General features: G+C 37.3%; 1 protein-coding gene across 1 annotated transcript in view; it reads left to right on the top strand.

The window, feature by feature from the left end:
* GRIN3A (glutamate ionotropic receptor NMDA type subunit 3A) overlaps positions 1-12,256 on the top strand; it is a 161,085-nt gene that overhangs the window by 47,951 nt on the left and 100,878 nt on the right. Inside the window, exon 2 of the mRNA XM_082471185.1 lies at positions 2,394-2,998. Coding sequence (XP_082327311.1) covers positions 2,394-2,998 — 605 coding nt within the window. The remainder of the gene's footprint in view (positions 1-2,393; positions 2,999-12,256) is intronic.

Here is a 12,256-nt window from a genome sequence, read left to right on the forward strand (position 1 = left end):
TCTGCATGCAAGAGTTGAGTTCTGAAGGATGAATATGAATATAGGCAAGTACATTCACAGGTGGAGAATTCAACATATCAAATTTGTGTAGATGTGAAAATGCTCACTCTGACACAAGAAAAATAAATTGTCCACTATGACCTGTCTTGGGGTACATGTTTGGAGTGTTAGAGGTGAAGTTTGAAATTTGTCCTATGGGTGATTCAGAGGTTATGGTGCAGAAGAATGATACGGTCATATTTATGTTTTAGAAAGAAAACTGGCAACAGAATAGGGAACTGAGGCCAAGAAAACAGTTGGGAATAATTTGTTCCTGCCAGCTAAATGCATAGCTTGCCTTCCATTGCTCATTGATTCTGGAAGAGGGTTAAGGCACAGGAGGATATAAAAAGGAAGAAGGAAAGGAAGAAAGTTAAAAGAGGAGGACAGAAAGAACTCTCTGGAGAAATTTATATTCATCAGTAGTAAGAGTGAGGAAATGAAGCTTCTGGTCCTTTATCTTATATGGCATCCCAAGCCTAGAAACAGGAACTACCTACCTCCTTGGTTTTTTGACACCTTTCTCTTTTCGCTTCTTCCATCTGACCTTGTCACTAAATTTTAATTTTAAAAAAATCTTTTTTTAAATCACTCTTCCTATCATTACCAACACTGGCTTCCAGTTTAAACCCTTAGCACCTAATCGAAATCTTAGAAGGCTTATTTTCCCTCTCCCTTTTGAATGCTACCCATAGATGATCCTCCAAAAGCTCTGGTTTTATCATTACAAGTCTTGCTCAAAAGCTTAATTTGCAAAAGTCAAGTTATCAAAATAAATTTTAAGACTCCCTCCTACTTACCATTATGATTACTCTCATTTACTGCCTTTGGTCATAGTTTTTCTCCCATAAATTCCTTTGGAATCCTCACTCCTTATTCTACACATATCAGAATCCTTTTAACCCTTCAAAGAATTCAAAGTTCAGTTCAAACTCTATTTCTTCTTATACACTTTTTGGTAGATGAAGGAAGGCCACACTTCTTTCCTTTTGTACAAGGGCATGAAATCTTACTGAGAAAGCCCTCCTCATGTTATTGACCTGAATGTTTGGCAAGTTCTGAAAAATATTTCAATAGTCTAATAGCTCCAAAATGGGACCATATTTAGTTCAATTTGGACTGTGTCTATTGTACACTACATTGTGTAAAGCATTGTGCTAACCATCCTCAGGATGTCAGTGTTAAAGGATAAATATGTCAAAAGTCTGCTCTCAGGAAGAACAATTAACAGATTCATTCATTAGAGGACTATTTCCACTTCATCTATATGATTAATAGTTTGTGATTTTTCAAATAAGATACTTTTCTTTCATTGAGTTGGTGAGTTCTATAAGTAGATGAAATTGTGGTGGAAGTTACATAAATGCATTTAAATGGCACACATTTCACCTTTCACAGCAAGAATCCAGTCTCAGTAGATACAGAAATGCAATCAAACCTTCAATATTAGACTATGTATTTAATTTTTATGAGTATATTGTTAATTATTCCATATGTATTAGTGTATTTAGGCTGCTGTAACACAGACTGGGTAGCTTGTAAAAAACAGAATTTCATTTCTCACAATTCTGGACGCTAGAAGTTCAAAATCAGGGTCCCAGCATGGTGGCAGACTGCCAGCTTCTCACTGTGTCCTCATATTGTGGAAGGGATAAGGGAATTCTTTTGAGCCTCTTGGACATTAATCTCATTCATGAGGGTTCTGCCCTCATGACCTAATTACTTCCCAAAGGCCCCATCACCTCATACCATCACATTGGGGATTAGGATTTCAACATATGAATTTTGGGGAACATAAACATTCAAATATAGCACCACATATATTAAATGTGCCTTCCTCAGGGGCTAGAAGTTTGGGAAACTATGATGCATCCTTTTTCCACACCATCCTTAATACAAGCACCTGCACTGTTTTAAGATTTTTCTACTAGTAGTTTTAAAGGAAAGCAAAAGTAATTTCTTTCAATTATTTCACCTGACAGGAAAATTGAACAAATGAGTTAAGAAGAGGGATAGTTAGAAATGGGATGCCTAAAGGAGACTGTCTGTAGGAAGTAGACAAGCCTGATAAAAATTTAAGACTAAATGTATAGTTGTGTCACCCCTGACATTTACACCAAGAATCATCTGCCCTTTGGTAGTTTGAGCAAAACTTATAAGGAAATCAGTTGTAAGGAATCAATTCCATTAGACAGGAAACATAGCTTTCAAAATTATGGGAATTTTATCCCAGAGGCACTTGAATATCATAGGGAAAAATAAAAGATGAAGCCTCATAAGAAAGCAAAAGTACCCTATATTATAATCTTTGTCCATTACTTTCTAATTCTTCTTTTTCATATCTTTAAATACAGAATCCCCTTCACCTCCAACTGAGTTTAGAAAATTCATTAAGTTCTGATGCTGATGTCACTGTCTCAATCCTGACCATGAACAACTGGTACAATTTTAGCTTGTTGCTGTGCCAGGAAGACTGGAACATCACCGACTTCCTCGTCCTTACCCAGAATAATTCGAAGTTCCACCTGGGCTCTATCATCAACATCACCATCAACCTCTCCTCCACTGAGGACCTCTTGAGCTTCCTGCAGGTCCAGCTTGAGAGCGTTAAGAACAGTACACCCACAATGGTGATGTTTGGCTGCGACATGGAAAGTATCCGGCGGATTTTCGAAATTACCACCCAGTTTGGGGTAGCACCCCCTGAGCTTCGTTGGGTGCTGGGGGATTCCCAGAATGTTGAGCAACTGAGGACAGAAGGTCTGCCCTTAGGGCTCATTGCTCATGGAAAAACAACACAGTCTGTCTTTGAGTACTATGTACAAGATGCCATGGAACTGGTCGCAAGAGCTGTGGCCACAGCCACCATGATCCAGCCAGAACTTGCTCTCATTCCCAGCACGATGAACTGCATGGATGTGGAAACTGCAAATCTCACTTCAGGACAATATTTATCAAGGTAGGATGCAAGACCTGGTTTACATCCCCAATCACAGGGCTGTGATAGGAAGTAAAATCTCCCTATCTATCCCATTTGCAGAAAGCACATGGCATATAGTGGGGAATCCTCAGTCCCACTTTTAAATCCTGGCTTAGTCCCATACTAGCTATATGTTCTTGGCAAGCTATTTAAAAACTCTGAGCCTCAGTTTTCTAATTAGTAAACTAAGATAATATTAAATAGCTTGATATATTATAATAAAGACACCACGAAATTCTATATGAAAAGTACCTAACACTGCTCAGCTCATAGTAGATGCACAACAAATGTTTCCATCCCTGCTCACTCATTCCTATATCAACAGACTTGGACAAATCTCTCTAAATCTATACAGAGAAAAAAATTAGTCACGCTGGAGATAGACTTTTCTCTCTACTCCCAGGCCATGATGAATAAGGCAGAATAGAGAAGGGACTAAAGACATAGACCCTGGAGCCAGACTCCCTATGCTTGAATTTTAGCTTTGCATGACTTGGTCAAGTAATTTAACTTCTCTGAGCCTTAGTTTCCTATGTCCTATACCCATTTATGTAAAAAAGATATAACAGTAGATCCTACTATCCATGGAGGAGTTGTGATAGGTAGATGGTAGATGATAGGTAAGTAGATAGATAGATAGATAGAACTAAGAGTTCCACAAGAGTAAAATGTATACCTTTCTTTTCCAGTTCCTCAATCTGGTTCAGAATCTAGAATGAAAAAGCCTGTTTAAGTTAAAGAATAATTCATCCTATAGACATGGTTTTCATGATCCCTGGAAAAAGGAGAAATCCTTAAAGGATATTTTAAAGGGGCGTAGATTTTTTCCTGAAATGGAGCACCTACAGTCAGAGAGGCCAAATCAGAGAATTATTGCTGTTTCAGAGATGAAGGCTTAGCTATAGTCTGGCCCCATTTTAGGAAGTCCTCTTGGAACAGGGACATTTGACTGTGTTGAGGAGCACAAGGTAACCTCATGGTGTCTTGCCTTTTAAAAGACAGGAACGTTTGAGGAAAGATCAGAAGGTGCAAAGCATTTTACTTTTAATTTCACATGTATGGATTGAGCACGTACTATGCGCAAGGCAACATGCTAAATGCCATATATATGGCAGAGTTTAAGCACAGCCCACAGACTCCTTAAACAATGTTGTTAATAAAATATCTCAAAAATTCACTTATTAGGAATCTATAAATGATAAAATTAGATGTCCTATCATCAAATGAACTTTCCATTTTTTCCATAATGTATTTGAATTTCCTCAAGATTAAAGTCTATGAAAAAAAAATAAGGTCTACGCATGTTTTATTTTATAGCCACTATCCAAAACTAATCTGGTTTTTTTTTTTAATCTTTTTTTTTTTTTTGGCTGCATTGGGTCTTCGTTGCTGTGCACGGGCTTTCTCTAGTTGTGGTGAGCGGGGGCTGCTCTTTGTTGTGGTGTGCCGGCTTCTCATTGTGGTGGCTTCTCTTGTTGCAGAGCATGGGTTCTAGGGTGCGCAGGCTTCATAGTTGTGGCACGTGGGCTCAGTAGTTGTGGTGCACGGGCTCAGTTGCTCCGCGGCATGTGGGATCTTCCCAGACCAGGGCTCGAACCCATGTCCCCTGCACTGGCAGGCAGATCCTTAACCACTGCACCACCAGGGAAGTCCTAATCTACTGTTTTTCAACTAGCACTTCACTGAGGCTCAGGATTTTATCTGGGATAAGAAACATCCTCCTTCATAACAAAAATATAAGCAAAGCCTTTAGTTATAATTTCAAATAGTCATTATTTTGGAAGGACAATCTTAAACAATAGACAGGAAAAACCACTTGTGAAAACTATATTAAATTTTTTAATGTCTTTCTGTCTTATATAAAATGGAGAGCACAAGAAAAATAATTCTGTTTGGATCCTAAAAATGTTTAGAAGCTACAGAGAGAAATATTTGTTGACTTGGGTTGTATATACTTTAGGGGTTCATTTTATCAAGATCAAACTGATCTTTCTGGCTCCTCAAAATTTAATTTATATTAAAGTTATGTGCCTCCTTCTATAAAGATCTCATGGTACTTTGTACCTGAAATTATATGATGGTACTTAGTCTATTCCATCATCATTATTTGTCTATGTGTCTGACTTCTGAACTAAAATATAAATTCTATTAAGTGGAGACACTACTGAACTTAGTTTAATGCCTGGCATATAGCAGCTACTTAATAGACATTTATTGAAATTAACGTAGAAAGAAAAGGAAATTTTATATTATATTTACAACCTACACCATCTGTTGTTCTAGAAGAATAATGGGTGGTTAATAAATAAAATTTTGTCTAAATTAAAAACAGAGTTTTTTTTAACTTACCTAGATACCATCCGGTTTTCTTTTCCTTTTTTTTTTTTTTTTTTTTTTTTTTGATAGAATGTTAGGTTAGCAGATAACCTCTGCCCTTGTGGCTATTTCCACATGATTATTCCACAAACTTCGAAAGCTGTGAAAGAAGAATGTGAGGTTTGGAGCCTGGAAGCAATTCACAGTGTATACAGGTCAGCAACAATATTTTCATCTCCGTGGATGTGTTTGAGAATGAACTTAAAGAACTTCAGGAAATATGCCTAGGACTTCTTAAACTCCCTGAGGAATACAGTCAAAGAGAAAGTTTCAAAGTGTTCAGGAAAGGGTCAAGGGAAGTGAGCAAAAGTCTTCAAGGAGTCTTTATAATGAATAACTGAAAAGCTGCCTTAAGCTATAAAACATCTGTGGATTTTTCATCATCCTTATTTATTTTGTTGAATACAGTCTTTTTAGAAAGTTCGTTATTCTCAGTCCATAAGTCACATCTCCATATAGTAATTTTCTTAATTATTCCTAAATTTTGTGAGGCTGACCCTACTTCCTCACTGCATAATGAAAGTCGTGAGGATAATGAGCCATGAATATCGAGTGTCAGAGTTATGCAAGCTTTCATTTCTCACACAGTCATTTTCAGTTTAGGCTGACAGAATTGTTAACATTTTAAAATGTTAATGAAATCACCAAAACCGTGGCTTTTTCAGCATAGGCCTTTAGACTAGAAAAAAATCATTTCTCATGGCAGACTACATAGACGTAATAACAGGTAAAAAGGATTTAATTCCTCCTGGGTCCCCACATGCCAGAGTAAACATCCATCATAACTAAATGTAGACAAAACCACTTGGGGGCCAAGTTCATACTGTGATCTTTAACAATTTATTTGCAAGTTGTTTTATTAAATGTTAATTACTTTGAAGCAATGATATCTGATATATTATTTGGCAGTAACTTCACAAATACATGTGCAAAGGTGTTTCTGTGTAGTCAGTGACTATTTGTTGAACTAGGGTGAGGCAGACAAAATGAAGAGTTGCATCCTGCCATTTTGGAGCTGGCAGCCTAGTGCATGAGGTTGAAAAGTAAGTAAATGGTTATAAAACAAAGGGATATGTTATTCTTAAAAATAGAAATATGTTCAAATACACAGAGGAGGAAATAATTAACTCTTCTCAGAGAGTTGATGATGAGGAAGAAATACTGGAACTGGATCTTGATAAATGAATAGGAGTTTTCTGGTTTGGAGCAAACATTTCCTCACAGGCACAGAAAATGGCATATGCAAATTTACCAAGATCTGAAAGAAATTTAGTAGAGTTGGCGTGTACATTGCATACGAAGAGAATCTGACATGATTCTGGAAAAGTTGTTAATTTGATAGCATGCCACACAAAGCTTTTATGCCAAGCTAAGGAGTATGCATTTTATATGCAGTCTGGATGTCACTTGAATGGCAGGACATTAGGGATGACATATTTATAAAATCATAATCCTGTAACAAATTAACCAAATAAAGTAATACAGCATAAAAGCCTTGCGAGTAGTTTTTTAAAAACCATTAAGATATAAAAAATTTTTATTTCTCCAAATCTGTTTAAGCTTTGCCCACATTTACTCCCTTACCTCATTCTAAACACCAGACTCTGTTGAAAATGAATAGGAGTTTGAGGACTTCCCTGCTGTTCTTAGGGTTAGGATTTGCCCATGCTTATCTGAAGGCCCAGGGTGGTAATGAATCTATGTTTCTGGAGAGAGAGCCCCTTGAGTTATTCATAGCCTGGTCAAAGGCAGTTATCCTTCCTTTAATAATTCCAAGACCCTAGACATCGACAGACACCTTGTTCCCCTTGGCCTAAGAAGTCCCTGACCCTTTAGCTAATTAATCATAGTCCTGATAGTTATTCTAGCTTCTCAGCAGGCTATGGAATCATGCCTTTCTTCTTGGAATAGCTTCTGCACTTCAGTTCTGTATCAAGTGGGCAGTGATTAATTCATTTATTCATCCACAAACATATGTTGAAGCTTACTAATATTAGGCTAGGACCTTAGCTAATGCTGGAGACACAAAGAATAGAAAACAGGGGCCCTGCTCCCAGGAAGCTTACAACCCCGTTCTTTTGTTCTTTCAGCGAGAGACAATATGCTCCTCCACTTATCCATATTTTTTATCCATTTTTTTTGACCTAGCAGTTTGGTTATCATTCCTCACTGAGACAACACCCATTCTACTAGTGATTATCCTCTGGCATTACCTGGCATTGTTAGGCCCTCTCCTCAGTTGTCCTTGAAAAATGGTTCAATGTGCTAGAGAGACTCTTTCCCCTCCAGGCTATCTTTATGCTTACATGGTCAAGCAATACCAAGATTCACTGGCCTTTAATTAATAGTAAATGTTGCTTTATTTATTGATTCTGCATGTATTATCCAGAACGTATATGTGCCATGTATTATGAGGCACTAGGAAGCTTCAGAAAAAAAAGACTAAAACAAATACCCATTCAAAAGTCCCAAGGTATAAATTGATGATGTTCCTGGTCTCATTGCTGGATAGTAGAAGAGTTCCAGGAGAACCTGAGGTGGCATGATATAATTCTAATCTGGGGTATTCCCATTCACCTTTACAATAATTTACTGGCATTGTGACCCTGCCAAAGTTATTTAATCTCCAGAAAATTTTATTTCCTTAATTATAAGGATTCCTACCTTGAAAAGTTAAGTGGTATATGCCTAAGGTCATTCAGTTAGTACTTTATAGGGGAAGGTTTAAACTGTCTAAATCCAAGTTGCAGGCTCTTTCAGAATTAATATAAACTTTCCTTAACTGGGATCCCATTACTTTGTCATTCATATTCTTTCAGCCAAAAGCTATATATATCAGGAGGTGCGATTACCCATGTGTAAGTGTTCTTGTCCTAAAGACCTCTACTGAGCCAAACTAGTTAGCCTGTGTGTTTCAACATGTACTCAAAAGAAATGCAGTTGCATTGAACCTGAAAGCCAGGGGTTGGATGATGTTAACACTGGTTCCTTGGGTCCCCAAGGAGAACCCATTACTGTGGGGTGACCTAGTGTGTCCAGCTGTTACTCCTAAGTTAACTTTCTCTGCAAGGCTACCACGGAGTCAGTACTTCTAGAAAACACATGCTTTGGTGTCATGAATCTTAAGGACAACAGTTAAGGTCTGTGTTTCCAGATGTTTCCAGTAAGAACTCCTGTCACTGGACTAATTTGGCTAAATCCTTTGAATTTGCCCATCCCTCTATGTCACTTAAGTCATGCCAAGAGCTGTGTCGAAAATCTTCTCTAAGTCATGGGGGCCTCAAATAAGGAACAGTGAAAGATGTGTATTCCCTCAGGACCCTGTTTTGAAGAATACAGCTTAAATTTGCTTAATCTAGCTTCCAGCAGGTTTTAAACTGTGGACATTTCCCACATTAGGAGAACTTCCAAGCTTCTCTTTGCCTGAGTGGAAATTGTGATTATATTCTTTGTTGAATACTTTTTACTTTGTATGCATCTACTATAAAATTTGGAAATATGTCAAAAAAAAGAGGTATTCTGAATTCTAGATCTATCCCAGGGCCACTTCAGCTTCCAGTGGCAAATACTACATAGTGTCCCATTGACAGGGCTATGCTAAGGGAAGGGATATCATCACCTGGACTAGTGCTGGAGCCAGATCTAGAGAGCTAGAAGGAATTAAGGTGGGATATTACACAAAGCAAGAGGAGCCGTCCAAGGGATGGGCACAGGCCATAATTGTGGAGAGAAGTCAAGGTTTATATCAAAAAATGAAAGGAAAGGAAAACAACCTAAGAATATGGAACAGATCTAACTACTGTGGGAGAAAAACACAGAAAAAAAAGAAGTACCAGCTTGCCAGTTGTGCCACATGAAAGCAGAAAAATAGAGCACTATGTCTATGTGTCTGACTTTTTGACTTAGTGATCCCATCACATCACACACACAGCCCAAGAAGTATATTCAAACATGACTCAATCACAAAGATTAGTATTGATATTTTTCTCCTCTTGGGAAAAAAGTCAAGAAGGACAAGAGCTCTCCTTCCACTCTATAGTTTCACTTATTGACAAAACAGACCCCAATGGTCCATGTGTGTACGTATGTACATTTAATATGTTATTAAATTGCTGTTTGTTCATTAGCTGATAGAAATCTATTTTAAAAGATGAGCTTTGTAAGTTGTTTTAAAAGAGGATATAGTCAATGGTTACAATGTGGGGCCCTCTACTTTAAAGATTGAAATTTAGCAATTTCCAATTCCTATTAAATTCCTTATCGTCAGAGAGGTTTCCCATAGAACTAATTTCTATTTTTGATACTCTCCATTGTTCAGGGAGAAATGTACTGGAATTTTAATGCTCTGAATAATCTATAAATTACAATTACAATATCAATACTTCCTCGCTGATTGAGTCCCATTCTTCTGGCAATGTGAGGAAGTGCTCTTGAAGAGACCCATGTCTGATTTAAGCAGAAAACATGTGTTTAACTGCATTTATCCCACAAACATCACTGAGCAGTTATCCTGTCCAGGTACCGTGTTGTGCCTAAGATCCTAAGATGACTCAGTGTGATAGATGCTTAGATGAATGCTGAAGTCTCAGCTGGACAGCCTGCAGTGTTATGAAGCAGAGCAGTGGGAAAGGGAGGATTTGTTTATTCCTCACAGCAACTGTATGGAAGAGGCTGCTCTCAGAATGTGGAGAATGTCAAAATCCATGCCGTTGAGGATCTTACAGTCTGAAAAGTCAAAGATGGAGTTAACTGGCCGCAATTAGGTGGTTGCTAGGAAAAGGAAACATAAGGATGACACCAAAGTTTTTGCCCTGAGCAACTGGAAGGATGGAGTTGCCATTAATTAAGATAAAGAAAACTGTAGAAGAATCAGGTTTGTGAGGTGGGTGAGAACCACCAGGAATTCAATTTTGCTAATGTTAAGTTTGAGATAATTCATAGATATCCAAATGGAGTTGTCAAGTAGGTAGGTGGTGATCTTCCAGAGTTCAAGAAGGAGTTCTGGACTGGAGATACAATTTTCCCCAAAGGGAAAAATAAATTTTAAGGATTTATAGAGCAAAACAGATATTCTCAGATACAGATATAGTTAATGGAAGGCAACTATAACAGGGGAAAAAAGCAAAGATAAGAGGGCAATTTTAAAAGAAATGGAAAACAAATGAGAGCAATAGACATGCAAAGAGACAAGCTGATGCGTGAAAAAAAGATCAAAGTAGAAATAAATATATGACTTATAAACAACTGGGCATGGAAGAAGACACCTAAGGATGATGATGCATTTAGACGACACAAAGGTCGATTCATACGTCTCCAAAACGAAGACTGGAAACAACGGGATTATGACAGAACTAGCTCAAGACAAGAGAAGATAACAAATTTATAATGAATATAAAAACATAAGATTAGTAAAACGTTATATGCTGAATAAGAAGAAAAATCAGGGGCAACAGGTCTTAAAATCTTTAAGAACATGGCAACATTATTTACAGTAGGAGATTTTAACTTAACTTTAGTAAATTTTAGAGCAAGTTTTTAAAAAGTAAAAATAATACATGAATATGTAATTAAGCCAATAAATTAAGATAAATACTGCAGTTAACATTCTATTATTAAAGAATATACGAACACAAATATTTCCTCTTCCAAAAACCCAGAAAAGAGAGAGGTGGGAGGAGATCTAGAAAGAAGGAATTAACAAAACCCAAATTAAGTAATTAGAAGAAATCCTAAGATTAGTATAAATGATATTATATACAGTTCTATAGCAACAAATTCTTAGGAGGATATCATTCGCCAAGATGGACCCAGAAAAATAGAAAGTTTAATAGAAGAGATTGAAAAAGTGATTGAAAAATTACAATTTTTTAGAAAGTGGCAGGCCCAGGTAGTTTTACAACTTACTCTTGCAAACTCAAGTGGGAAAACAAAACACTAAACATTTTAGTTGGAATTGATCTAATACATTTCTTATGAAAGTTATTTGCTTTCTGCATTTTTAAGAGTGCCTTCGGTCTCATTTTCAGAGTAATACAATAAACCTTCTCTCAAATGAATTATAAAGGGGAGAGTATAATGAGCTCTATAATTTACTTTTTAAATGCCCTAAATGAGTTAAAGCAATCAAGAGAGAACTTCCACAAGCTCTCTTGTCCATATCCACCCACCTACTTGCCTCTGGACCCTGTATTCTCTCTGCCTTCTCTCATGTCCATACTCCTCTTTTGTCACAGCAAAGAGCATCACCTCCTCTTGCACCTTAGAGCACAATCCCTTTTGGCCCTCAAGGGAACTGTCCCAGGAATTCTCTCTCTTCTATCCTACATCAACAATTTTTCTATTTTTACTAGATCATTCCCATCATCATAAAAGCCTGCACGTATATATATACTTATATTTATATATGTACTTAATTTTTCCTCTCCACCACTATTCCATTTTTCTCCTCTTTATAGCATAACTCTCTAAAGAGTTAGCTCCGGTTTCTCTCTTTCCATTTTCCCTTGAAACATTAGGCTCCAATACTTCACTGAAATTACTCTCATGAAGTCACCAGTGGCCTACATGTTTCTAAAGCGAATGGTCAGTTCTCAGTCCTCACTGCATTTGAGCTGTTAGAAGCATTGACACAGCTGATCAGTGTCCCCTCCTTGAAATATCTTTTTCACTTGGCTTCTAGAACACAACACAGCCCGCTTTATGTCTCTGGTTACTTCTCAGTTTCCTTTGCTAGTTCTTCCTCACCTGCACCACCTCCAAATGTTGAAGTGCCCTGGACTCATTCCTTGAACTTCTTCTCATCTACAATTACCATTGTGATCTCCTTAAATACCATATATAGACTTTCGGCTCCCAAACTGT

The sequence above is a fragment of the Balaenoptera physalus genome, assembly GCF_965194825.1.
Source record: "Balaenoptera physalus genome assembly, chromosome: 7".
NCBI classification, from domain to species: Eukaryota; Metazoa; Chordata; class Mammalia; order Artiodactyla; family Balaenopteridae; genus Balaenoptera; species Balaenoptera physalus.